At 38.7% G+C, this 13,481-nt stretch overlaps 1 protein-coding gene across 4 annotated transcripts in view; it reads left to right on the plus strand.

Moving 5' to 3' along the window:
- Positions 1 to 13,481, plus strand: part of EEF1AKMT2 (EEF1A lysine methyltransferase 2) — an 89,280-nt gene that overhangs the window by 25,598 nt on the left and 50,201 nt on the right. For 3 of the 4 annotated variants that reach the window (XM_033179823.1, XM_033179815.1, XM_033179795.1), the window contains 2 exons: positions 3,168 to 3,384; positions 9,449 to 12,125. In XM_033179823.1, the coding sequence (XP_033035714.1) occupies positions 3,168 to 3,384; positions 9,449 to 9,543 (312 nt within the window). In that variant the 3' untranslated portion in view covers positions 9,544 to 12,125. Of the gene's footprint in view, positions 1 to 3,167; positions 3,385 to 9,448; positions 12,126 to 13,481 lie in introns of those variants that run through there. The other variant, XM_033179804.1, reaches the window with a different exon arrangement.

Consider the following 13,481-nt stretch of genomic DNA (forward strand, 5'->3'; position numbering starts at 1 on the left):
TAGCTGGGATTACAGGCATGTACCACCATGCCCGGCTAATTTTTGTACTTTTAGTAGAGGCGGGGTTTCTCCGTGTTGGTCAGGCTGGTCTCGAACTCCTAACCTTAGGTGATCTGCCCATCTTGGCCTCCCAAAGTGTTGGGATTACAGGCGTGAGCCACTGCGCCCGGCCGAGAAAACATTCTACTCTATTTTCCAAACTATTTCTCTTCCAAGTCAATTAGTGTCTTATTTCTCTGGTTTTTATTTTCTTCATGGCACTTTATCTGAAGTTATTTATTTAGCTTATTTATCTTTTATCTTTCTCTTTGTAGAATATAAGGTATATTTTCTTTCTTTCTTTTGTCTTTTTTTTTTTTTTTTGAGGCAGAGTCTCACTCTGTCGCCTAGGCAGGAGTGCAGTGGTGTAATCTCTGCTCACTGCAACCTCTGCTTCCCAGTTCAAGCAATTCTCCTGCCTCAGCCTCCCGAGTAGCTGGGACTACAGGCACATGCCACCACGCCCGGCTAATTTTTTATATTTTTAGTAGAGACGGGGTTTCACCCTGTTAGGATGGTCTCGATCTCCTGACCTCATGATCCGTCTGCCTTGGCCTCCCTAAGTGCTGGGATTACAGGCGTGAGCCACTGCGCCCGGCCAATGTATATTTTCATACAGGGACCTTTTCTATTTTGTTTACTGTTATATCCAGCTGAAAAGTGCCTGACAATAGATGTCCACAAAATATTTGTTGAATAGATGAGTATTTTTTTTGTTGTTGTTATTTTTTTTTTTTGAGACGGAGTCTGGCTGTGTCGCCCAGGCTGGAGTGCAGTGGCGCGATCTCGACTCACTGCAAGCTCCGCCTCCTGGGTTCATGCCATTCTCCCGCCTCAGCTTCCGAGTAGCTGGGACTACAGGCGCCCGCCACCAGGCCCAGCTAATTTTTTGTATTTTTAGTAGAGACGGGGTTTCACCGTTTTAGCCAAGATGGTCTCGATCTCCTGACGTCGTGATCCGCCCGCCTCGGCCTCCCAAAGTGCTGGGATTACAGGCTTGAGCCACCGCGCCCGGCTGTTGTTATTTTTTTGAGACAGAGTCTCGCTCTGTCGCCCAGGCTGGAGTGCAGTGGCGTGATCTTGGCTCACTGCAAGCTCCGCCTCCCAGGTTCACACCATTCTCCTACCTCAGCTTCCTGAGTAACTGGGACTACAGGCGCCTGCCACCTTGCCCAGCTAATTTTTTGTGTATTTAGTAGAGATGGGGTTTCACCATGTTAGCCAGGATGGTCTCAATTTCCTGACCTCGTGATCCACCCATCTCGGTCTCCCAAAGTGCTGGGATAACAGGCTTGAGCCACGGCGCCCGGCCAGATGAGTATTTTTATATAGGCATTTAGGATGAGGAAGCCTCTTCAAAGTTAGCTCTTCAGAGTGATAGTCATTATTTTGCTTCAGGTATCATGAATACTTTGGACATGAAGGAAGGGAGAAGACCCACCTTCCAATATACATCAACATAATATATACATTTTTAAGTCAATAAGTGTTTTAGATTAAACATGGTTTACAATTACTGTATTAAATTTGTGTGAATAATTGTGAGCTAGTTGCCTAATTGTTTTTTTCAAAATGAGTTTTCAGAATTTTCAATGGTAAATTGTGAATATTTTGTAAAATTGAGGCAGATTGCTATTTCCGATGCTTATTATGCATCAAGTTATTGACAGTGAATGAGATAGTGATGTATGACTTTACACATCTAAAGTGCATGAAATCTACCAACTTCAGTAATTACAGTTTAAAAGTTATTTAATTTCTTAAGCCTTATGCCATTCATTATTTCCATTAGTAATTTCGTGAGCTGCTGAGTCAAGACCCAAGAAATTCTTTTTTTTTTTTTTTTTTAAAGGCAGGTCAAGTGAAGCAGTGGTAATAGAGAAGGAAGGAAGAACTTTTTTTTTTTTTTTTTTGAGACGGAGTCTCGCTCTGTCCCCCTGGCTGGAGGGCAGTGGCGCGATCTCGGCTCACTGCAAGCTCCGCCTCCCGGGTTTACGCCATTCTCCTGCCTCAGCCTCCTGAGTAGCTGGGACTACAGGCGCCCGCCACCGCGCCCGGCTAATTTTTTTTGTATTTTTAGTAGAGACAGGGTTTACACCGTGGTCTCGATCTCCTGACCTTGTGATCCGCCCATCTCGGCCTCGCAAAGTGCTGGGATTACAGGCGTGAGCCACCGCGCCCGGCCGGAAGGAAGAACTTTGTAACTGGTTGTGATCTATTAGTTGTAAACACGACTGCCCTCGGACCAGCCAAGGCCCAAGAACTTTTGATTTACCGTGTTTATTTTAGGTTACACACTAGGAATATAAGCTAAAAATCTTATTCCCATAGTTGAGTGCTGTGGCCACATCTACTTAGGAGGCTGAGATGGGAGGATTGCTTAGCTCAGGTTTTCAAGTCTATCCCGGGCAACATAGCAAGACTCCTGTCTCCAAAAATCTTATTTCCAGTGACCTTAGTTCCAAATAAATTGTCATTTTTTTTTTTGAGACGGAGTCTTTCTCTGCCACCCAGGCTGGAGTGCAGTGGCCGGATCTCAGCTCACTGCAAGCTCTGCCTCCCAGGTTTACGCCATCCTCCTGCCTCAGCCTCCCGAGTAGCTGGGACTACAGGCGCCCGCCTCCTCGCCCGGCTAGTTTTTTGTATTTTTAAGTAGAGACAGGGTTTCACCGTATTAGCCAGGATGGTCTCGATCTCCCGACCTCGTGATCCGCCCGTCTCAGCCTCCCAAAGTGCTGGGATTACAGGCTTGAGCCACCGCGCCCGGCATAAATTGTCATTTTTAAGAATATGTCAAATATTCTACTTTTTGACAGAAACAGTTTTTTCATAAACTAGGCTTGTGAGTTCCATAATGTGCTGGTATTATTAGGGAATATGGCTGTCTTTGATTTGTTTCCAAATTTGTAGAGATTTGGAATGTTCAGGAATTATCAGTCTCTTATTAATCTTGGCTTTAATGATCTTGGATGAAGCTCATAAAAGGTATAAAGTTGAAAATATGTTTATTATATGTAAAATGCCATTATAACTAATGGGTCCTTTCATTAATAACCTTTTACAGGTTGTCACATTCTGTAAGGATTTTGTTTTAATTGTTCTCACATAGACATTGACTTTTAATATAGGTAGAAGACTTTTTGAATCTCTCCACACAGCTGTCTGGATTTCATATTTGTATTGACAAAGGGACTTTTGATGCCATAAGCCTTAATCCTGACAATGCAATTGAGAAGAGGAAGCAATATGTGAAATCTCTCTCCAGGGTGTTGAAAGTAAAAGGCTTTTTTCTAATAACGTCATGTAATTGGACCAAGGAAGAGTTGCTAACTGAATTCAGTGAAGGTAAATGACTATATGGCATTTAAATGTGTGCTTACCTCAGGTTTCATGTACTTAAACAGGTTTTCTCCCCATTCTGTGTTAATAGTGTTTTACTTTTCTATTTGTGGGAATTGCCTGCTTTTTTCTCTCTTAATGACCTTGACAATAACTTTTGACTGTATATGCAAAGCACAGAGAAATAACATTGGTTGAGATCCAGAGATGATCTAAAAAATTTTCTGAGAAATCCTGGCAGTTAAGTACTGACATTTATGAGCCTGTAAAAATTAAGTTCTCAGCCTGGGCAACATGGTGAAACCCTGTGTCTGCTAAAAATACAAAAAATGAGCTGGGATTGGTGGCGCGTGCCGGTAGTCCCAGCTACTCAGGAGGCTGAGGTGAGAGGATTGCATAAGTCCAGGAGGTGGAGGTTGCAGGGAGCCAAGATTGTGCCACTGAACTCCAGCCTGGGTGACAGAGTGAGACCCAAATAAACAAAAAAACAAAATTAAGTTCTCTATTTGAATTGTACAGTCTTTTATTTAAGATATATAATCTAGGCTGGGCGCGGTGCTCAAGCCTATAATCCCAGCACTTTGGGAGGCCGAGACGGGCGGATCATGAGGTCAGGAGATTGAGACCATCCTGGCTAACACGGTGAAACCCTGTCTCTACTAAAAAATACAAAAAACTAGCCAGGCGAGGTGGCGGGCGCCTGTAGTCCCAGCTACTTGGGAGGTTGAGGCAGGAGAGTGGCGTAAACCCGGGAGGCGGAGCTTGCAGTGAGCTGAGATCCGGCCACTGCACTCCAGCCTGGGCGACAGAGCGAGACTCCGTCTCAAAAAAAAAAAAAAAAAAAAAAGATATATAATCTATTATTTATAGAATCAAACAAAACATGTATTGTGCTTCTGACTTCAGTGCACTGATTTACTGGCAAATCTGTAATAATGCAAATGGAAGAAGTACTTTTGTCTTAACATGATGAGAGTTTTAATATTATAGATACTTTAGCTGGTCTTGCCCTAGTGGTCATTTAGGTCTTCAGAGATTATAGAACAATTCTTGTTTTCAGAGGATATAGAACAATTATTTTTAAGATTGCACAGAATTAAAATGTAGGGAATTGATAGAAGATTCTGGTGCTGAGGCAGGATCCTTTTTTGCCTAGTTAGCAAAGTGTAGTTAGTGCAGTATCTGCTTAGTGGAGATCTTATGAGAACTGAGAATCTGTAATCTAGACACAAAATATTTTGAGTTCTCTGGCAGACTGTTCCCTGCATTTTTTAAGAAATATTTTATCTGCCAGTTTTTCATGTAGTGCACAGGCATTTCTGGGACAGTATCTTGAGAATCTACGGATATTTGCTTGTTTTTTCTTAGAATCCTTTTCAGATTAGTTTTTTTCCCCCCTTTTTTATTCCAAATCCTGTACTTTGTTTTTTTTTAAGGATAGGATAAATTTTCAGGATGGAGTCTTGGGTAAATAATATGGTACTCAATATTTGGTTAAATTTTGAACCTCAATTGTCACAAGCTAATGGGAAGTGAATTACCTCAAGAGAATAGTTTACTGTGTACCATTATTTATAACTGTACTGCATATACCTTATTTTAGAGTTTGTTTTCTTTTTAGTATTAAGGGAATAGGCTGGGAGAACACTTAACACATGTCCTTTTGTGTGTGTTCAGTGGCTTTGACAGATTATATAATGTAAAACCTGAAGTGTTTGAGGCTTGAAATATGAGCTTATGGCTTCATTACTATTGCCTCTGGAAAACAAGAATTATATGTGATTTATTGTCTTTTATTACATGTCATTTATTTTATTATCTTCCATGTTAAATTTGTTTCCTTTAGAACTAGTGAGGCCCTGTATCAATAAGCCTTTCCTCTTCCTGAACTTTGACAGTTTTAATAAATGCTCAGAGTTACACTGTGTAGGGCAAGTTTCTTTCCTGGTTTTTAAATACAGGTGTTCTTTTTTACTCCTAGAACCAGCAGACAAAAACATATTTGTCTTTGATAATGAGGAACAGACTTTAGCCTGGTTAGAGTACTTAAAAATGTGTCTTTGTCTGAAAACTATTGAGTAAACTATGTTCAATTTTAGAACGAAATACAGAATTTAAGCGAAGTGTTATAGTGGGAAATGTTACATAAATAATTATATACAATTGAAAACATTTTTTAGACATGAGTCCCTTAGAAAATGGTATTTGAAGTTAGATATGGGACAGTAACAGAATACACTGGCCTGCGTCACTGCCAAAGGTCTTGTTCCTGACTACTCATACTGGCTGCCACATTCTCTTTGCACAAAATAAAGCTTGTTTCACCAATCTTTTAAGGTTCTTTTCTTATTTGAACTATAAGTGTTCATAAAACTGTTGAAATAGATGTTGCATTTTTTTCCATGATACCCCTGATTATACAAATACTTTGTGTTACAATTTTTTTGGTAAGGGTTACCTGGAACCAGTTGCCCGTATTCTAATTTGATATCCAAAGGACTTGACTTTATGACAATGAACGAAAGCAATAACCACCCATCTTACTTCAGAAGTAATTTAAGGGAGTCTTTTTGAATCTATTCGGGTTTGGGGAGCTATCCTTTATTTTATTTATTTATTTATTTATTTTTTGAGACAGAGTCTCGCTCTGTCCCCCAGGTTGGAGTGCAGTGGCGCGATCTCGGCTCACTGCATGCTCCGCCTCCCGGGTTCACGCCATTCTCCTGCCTCAGCCTCCCGAGTAGGTGGGACTACAGGCGCCCACCACCCCGCCCGGCTACTTTTTTGTATTTTTAGTAGAAACGGAGTTTCACTGTGTTAGCCAGAATGGTCTCAATCTCCTGACTTTGTAATCTGCCTGTCTCGGCCTCCCAAAGTGCTGGGATTACAGGAGTGAGCCACCGCGCCCGGCTGGGGAGCTATCGTTTAAAAGAAAAAGTAATTCAAATTTATTATCTAAATAATTGAAAAATATCAATAACGTCAACACATAAGCATACAGATTAAAATAATTAAGACAATTCATTTACCATCAGTGGAGTACAACCACTGTTAATATTTTGGTGTGTTCTATTTTGAAATATAATAATTCTAGTTCTGTAGGGTTAGTCCAGGGAGTTAAAAAGTTAGTCCTGGAAAATTTATACAGACAGAAAATTTTTATTATTAAATATCCAAAGTATTTGTAAAATTTTTGAAAACAAATATGGGTGTATTAACTATGTATGTACCTAGCACAATGCCTGCATTTTCCAGCATTAAGATACATCATATTATTTTATTAAAAGAAATGTCCCAATTTGGAAAAGTTTTCTTATAATAAGCTTTTAATAAGCATTATAATATTGACTTATTATGATTTGGTGAAATTAGATAACATGAATTAGGATGTATAATGAAATAGTATGATAGACCAATTGATGCCATAATATAATTTTTATTTTTATTTTTGAAACAGGATCTCTCTCTCTGTGTTGCCCAGGTTGGAGTACAGTGGCAGGATTTTGGCTCACTGCAGCCTTGACTTCCAGGGCTCAAGTGATCCTTCCACTTCAGCCTCCTGAGTAGTTGGAACTACAGGCACACATCATCATGCCTGGATAATTTTTATATTTTTAGTAGAAACGGGGTTTTGCCATACTGTCCAGGCTGGTCTCGAACTTCTGGGCTCAAGTGATTCTCCCACCTGGGCCTCCCAAAGTGCTGGGATTACACCATGCCAGGCCCTGGTTGGTATTTTAGTAAGTGACCTTCCAGCTTTGTTTTATTTTTTTTAAAAGCAAAATAATAAAACATTTTATTTCATAGTTTAGGAAAACACTACATTACCTTATTTGGATCTTTACAAAATCACAGTGAATTTGATGGGGTAAGGGAGTACATTAGTATTAGTAGCCTCAGGCTGGGATTAGAGGCCTCAGCCACTCCACCCAGTCAATATACATCATTTAAAACACTTTTTTTTTTTGTTTACAAGAATTATTTGAGCTCAAAGCATGGAAATTTAGAAAATACAGAACCCCACCCCTGCCTCAAGAAAAAAAAAAATCCAAAACTGATAGTTCCATCAATAAGGGAAAAGCTTGATTGGCGTTTTATTTTACTTTAATTTTAAAATTTATTTTGAGACAGAGTGTGGCTCTGTTCCCCAGGCTGGAATGCAGTGGCATAATCTTGGCTTACCACAGCTTCCATCACCCAGGCATCTCTTACTTCAGCCTCCCAAGTAGCTGGGACTACAGGTGCACAGGCGCAGGCCACCACAACGGCTTATTTTTGTATTTTTTGTAGAGATGGGGTTTCGCCATGTTGCCCAGGCTGGTCTTGAATACCTGGCCTCAAGTGATCTGCCCACCTCGGCCTCCCAAAGTGCTGGGATTACACCATGCCAGGCCCTGGTTGGCATTTTAGTAAGTGACCTTCCAGCTTTATTTGTTCTATTTTTTAAAAGCAAAATAATAAAACATTTTATTTTATAGTTTAGGGAAACACTACATTATCTTATTTGGATCTTTACAAAATCACAGTGAATTTGATGGGGTGGGGGAGCGCATTGGTATTAGTAGCCTCTTTGCATAGAAATCAGGATCATGGTAGAGGTAACTTGATAGCCTGTCTCATTTAGTAAGTGGTGAAGCTGAGACTTGAACCTAGGATTTGATTAACTTTGAAACTTTTTCGATTCAAAGTTAATTTTTTTTTTTATTTATTTTTAATTTTTTTTTATTTTTTTATTTTTTGAGACGGAGTCTCGCTGTGTCGCCCAGGCTGGAGTGCAGTGGCGCGGCTCACTGCAAGCTCCGCCTCCCGGGTTCCCGCCATTCTCCCGCCTCAGCCTCCGAGTAGCTGGGACTATAGGCGCCCGCCACCGCGCCCGGCTAGTTTTTTGTATTTTTAGTAGAGACGGGGTTTCACCGTGTTAGCCAGGAGGGTCTCGATCTCCTGACCTCGTGATCCGCCCGCCTCGGCCTCCCAAAGTGCTGGGATTACAGGCTTGAGCCACCGCGCCCGGCCGAAAGAAAGATTTTTTTAAAACCATACTGTGATGCTTTGAAAGTTACTAGTTCTTTGTCTTCCTAGGACCTTTATTAGTTAGTTTAGTTTGAGTCTTCATCTTTGTTATAAATTATTGTTTTTAATTCTGCTGAAATACACATAGCATACCACTTTATACCCATTTTTAAATGAACACTTCTGTGCTATTAGGTACACTTACATTTTTTGTGTAATCGTCATCACCATCCTTCTCCAGAACTTTTTCATCTTCTACAAATTCACTTATATTTCCAAGTTATTTTGCCTTTCTGTATTAAGTGCTTTTATGTGTGTGGTGTGAATTAATTAGATTGCTACATACAAAGCACTCAAAATAATGCCTGGCACATAGTAAGAACTCAACACAGGGCCAGGTGATGTGGCTCATACCTGTAGTCCCAGCACTTTGGGAGGCTGAGGTGAGTGGATCACTTGAGGTCAGGAGTTCCAGACCAGGCTGGCCAACATGGCGAAACCCCATCTCTACTAAAATGCGAAAAATTAGCTGGGCGTGGTGACGTGTAACTGTAATTCTAGCTATTTGGGAGGCTGAGGTGAGAATTGCTTGAACTATGGAGGCAGAGATTGCAATGAGCTGAGTTTGTGCCACTGCACTCCAGCCTAGGTGATGGAGTGAGACTCTGTCTCAAAAAACAAACAAATAAACAAACAAAAAAATTCAACACATGCTAGCTGCTTCCTACAAACGAGGTGATAGAGGCTAATAGAGATACAGCTTTGTGGGGGTGACAAACAGGAAGTTCAGGAAATGGGAGGTGGATGGAAAGCCTGTTTTCTGCAATTTGTTTTTGGTCTTGTCTTTTCCTTATTAAATTCAAAGTGATTTTGGGTGAGCATACATATACTGTACACACATGGTAGAACTGAAAAACCATGAAGTGAAATTCAGCACAATTTAGAGTTTGGACTTACAGTTTTACAAAGGGTTGAAAGGTACAGTGTTAATGCATGCCTATAAATAAATGTAACTATGAGACTCAATCCTTAATAAAAGTATTTAAATTTTGTCTGACAGGATTTGAACTTTTTGAAGAGCTGCCAACACCCAAGTTCAGCTTTGGAGGCAGATCTGGAAACAGTGTAGCAGCATTGGTTTTCCAAAAAATGTGAGACTTTTTCTTGGACAAATTCAGGTAGCTACACAGAATCTACACAGCAAAGTCAGCCTGACACAGAAAATCCTTGTGCAAATAAATGCTTAGTGAGTACACAGGATGCACATGTTGAATAGAATATACTGGATTGGTAAAAGAAAATAATAATGAGCATCTAAGTGGTTGGGTTTTAGAGATCAGTCAATAATTTTTAATTTTCTTTTGTATTTGAAATGTAAATAGTTTTTGATTAAAAAGATTTCCTGTAACTGCTAAACAGTTAAAAACTTTAAAGTAGTAAATGAGTTTATAGAAAGCCTGTATTCTTGATTTTTGCGCCTTGGTAAAGTTGAAAACTATTTATGAAGATTTGACCAAATTATTCCAGCATCAGAATAATAAGCAAAACAACTTTGTTAGTGTTTTGTTAGACTATTTATAAAATATAACAAGAAATACTATTTTGTGTTGGATGGTGGTTATTTTTAAACTTAATACCTGTGAAAAGGCCTCTTACCTTTATGTATATAATTAAACAAAATCAGAGAAATATATCAGTTGCTCAAGAGTTATCAAGCCTGCATTTTGCAGTTATGGTCTTCTCTACACACTGTAAGGGATAAACAGGTAGTAGAAGGAAAGAGAACTAAGGAATATTATTATTTGCTAGTGCTATGTTGAGTTGTCTTATTAAGTAATTGAATCCTTTCAATATCTTCTTGAGGGATGTATTGCTTTTTCTTGTTTCTACTTATAAGGAAAATGAAAGTGAGAGAAGTGAAGTCACTTTTATGAGGTCCAGCAGTACAGGATGGAGCCAGGATTTTTATCTGGGTCTGTCTGACTTTAAAACATTCTCTTCTCCTAGCACATTCTGCCTCACAGGTGCTAAATCTCTGCCTTTATAGCATTTACAGTACAGCTGGAGACCTATGATGATTACATATAAAGTTCAGTTACAAAAGATGGGTAGTTATTTTGTTAGTGTTCATCTGTGCAGTATCAGAATAGCAGTCAGTCAACTCTGTCTCATATCATCCTTCATTAATTTTCCCCATCTCCCTACTCAAAGACTTGCCTCTATTAAGAATTTTGTCATTCTTCTGTGAAAGAGTAGTGTAAGTTATATAAGCCTTCAGTGATACATGCACAAAGATATTCTAGTTAGGGGTTAATTTAGCAAGAGAAACCGTTTAGTAATGTTTTTGAAAAAATAAGGCATATTCATACTTAATACCATTTTGTATTTGTGGTAACATTTTAATATTGGAGCCATAATACACGTTTTTGCATAATTTTTTGAAGATTTTCAGCTTTGTGTGCCGGTTGGGTTACATAACTAACAGACTTTTTGTTTATTTGGCAAATGTTACTCCTGTATTGAGTAAATCTAACATTATGTCCCTTTTCTTTTTGGGGAGGGGTAGACGGGGGAGTGAGTTTTTCATTTAAATAAACATTGATCAACCATTAAGACAAGATAGTTGAAGACATGTATGTGGACTTTCAACAAAAATAACATTTTTGAAAAGCTCTTATTTTCAACATGTAAAAACTGAGAAATTACTTCAAAATATATGCAATTTAAATTTTTTACAAAATTGTGTTGATTTTACAAGACAGGAGATCTTAAACTGTAGATAGTTTTAGTTTTTGAGATCTGGTCTTTGTTTTTTTTTCACATTAATATTCTTTGATTTCAAATATAACATAGATAAGTACTCTTGGAATTTTGAGTTAAGTATATGCTATTTTAATGCACTAATTCTACAAACTAGGCTTTCTGTGTGACTAGACTGAGATGTTGAGTCTGATTCACAAAAAGCTTGGAATGATTCTTTGTTGAAAAGCTTTTCGAGTCACTATTTGGGGCATGTTTGTTCCATTTGCAAAGGTGAAGTTTTTTATTTATTTATTTTTTTAACCATAGAGCTTTTTGATAAGGTTAGGAAAAGGAAGTTGTCATCTCTTCTTATTACTCTAATCCTGCTGGAAGCTAGCTTCTTGGGGACTAAAACCAGAACAAATGGAAGGTCCAAAAATGCTAATAAGAAATTAGTATTTTCACATAATACCAAACTGTTAAAAACCAGGCCAGCAAATGTCCCCAGGTTCCTGAAACAAACCATAAATACATTATTTAACTTAGTATTGTTAAATTGTGTAAATATGTGGGTAACTGTGACAGATTATGCAGTTATAAAAAGGAGCAGTAAGTTACGTAGTGAATGCTATTTTCTGTGGATAAGAATTTGGAATTGTAATTTCACTTAATCGAAAGACGCTTATTTTGAAGAAACTTGTTTGAAGTGCAAACGCAATTTCTCGGTGCAGCCTGCATGGAATTGCTGCTTTTCACTATGATGTTATTGCTGCATAACAGGCCACTTCTGTGTATAGGAAGTGCGTGTGCAAGTCCAAAGGGAATTGAGGCCTGAATGGGTGGGTTACACCAATTAACAAATACAAAGTTTTCAGTACATTTTGTTTTAAGCCAGGTGCACAAGTTAGAGTTGCTTTTTGGGACTGGCATTTATGTATGTGAGAATCAAACCTGATATCACTCTTGGCAGCCTGACTAAAGCCATTTAAAAATAAGTACAAACTGTCCTTGAATGATTTTTTTCCCATTGTAGTAGCACTGAGTTTTCCTTTTTTCTTCATCTGTGGTATGCATGCAATCTTCTGGGTTTTCTTTTTTTGAAGAAATAAGGGAGCTAAGTATATACAAAAGACTTTTAGTCTTTTTATGAATCATGTGCTTCAGTGGACTGACTTATTTTAAAATTTCTATGATACTATAATACGGTACTGTATGTTGACCTCAATTCACATTTATCCAGAGTATGATAGAAACCTCAATTTTTAAGGAACCTACATTATTAGTTAAGTTTCATATGGCCTTGAAATAATTTTCTTCAAATTGGTATACAAAGAAATAGCGTTTTCCTGCCTGTGTTAATGACTTTCATTTATGTTCTTTTAAGTAATTTTATTTTATGAAGTGTGTGTGTGTGTGTGTCTCTCTCTCTCTGTCTAGTGGCCTATAATGAAAATCTGTACAGATGTGAACAGTTTGTCTCCAGGGGAGAGTCCTGGGGTTTGAGTTCCTGTTTTGGGCTCTGTAAGCTAACGTGTATGTGCTCCTGGACAGCCCTCTGCTTTGATAGTATGAGACCAAGTGTCTTGTGTTCCACAGTAGTAACCTCTTTAGCTAATGGCGTGTGGGCGTGTGTGTGTGTGTGTGTGTGAGGGGGTGTTGATGGACTCTGAAAGAAGTCTTGTCTCATACACTTCACTGAATGAAGGCTGTCCACGACCTAGAGCTTGATTGTGGGAGGTGAGGAGCATATATGGCTGAAAGACAATTGCATAGTGGGGAAAAAAATTAGGAAATCCTTATATTTCTCTTGGTTAGGCAGGAAACAGAGATGTCCATAGAAGAAGGGGGAGCTCATCAGCATGTTTTATTAACAGTTAATGGAAGAAAATTAATGCTAATTTATTCTTCATATACACCATGCAATTTGTTAGAAAAGTAAAAGAATAGTTTGAAATTCTTTGGTCAATTGATGGATTCCTATGTTCAGGGCATAGAAATGAAACTCAACATCAAGCAGACAAATACCCAAGCCCACAGGCTACATAAATGCTGAATAAAACCAGCTCTACAATGGAACTCTGAAAAGCGACGGGTAAGAAGCCTAATGAATGATTGAATATGACCTTAGCAAAATCCCTGGAGTGTTGTTGAAAGATCATTCATTTCCAGCTTAGATGTCAAGATGGGCTCTAGTAACCAGGAAAAAAAGAGAGCTTGAGTCAGTACTTACTGAGTTTTAAAAATCTTTTGCAACACAGTGTATTAGACTGAGCATTAAAAGGGCTTCTCTAGATGAATTTTGAGCTGTCACTATAGTTTAGGCCTAGGGAAATAAACTTAAAAAGATAGGA

This window comes from Trachypithecus francoisi, unplaced genomic scaffold (assembly GCF_009764315.1).
Source record: "Trachypithecus francoisi isolate TF-2019V2 unplaced genomic scaffold, Tfra_2.0 Contig01579, whole genome shotgun sequence".
In the NCBI taxonomy this organism is placed as follows: domain Eukaryota; kingdom Metazoa; phylum Chordata; class Mammalia; order Primates; family Cercopithecidae; genus Trachypithecus; species Trachypithecus francoisi.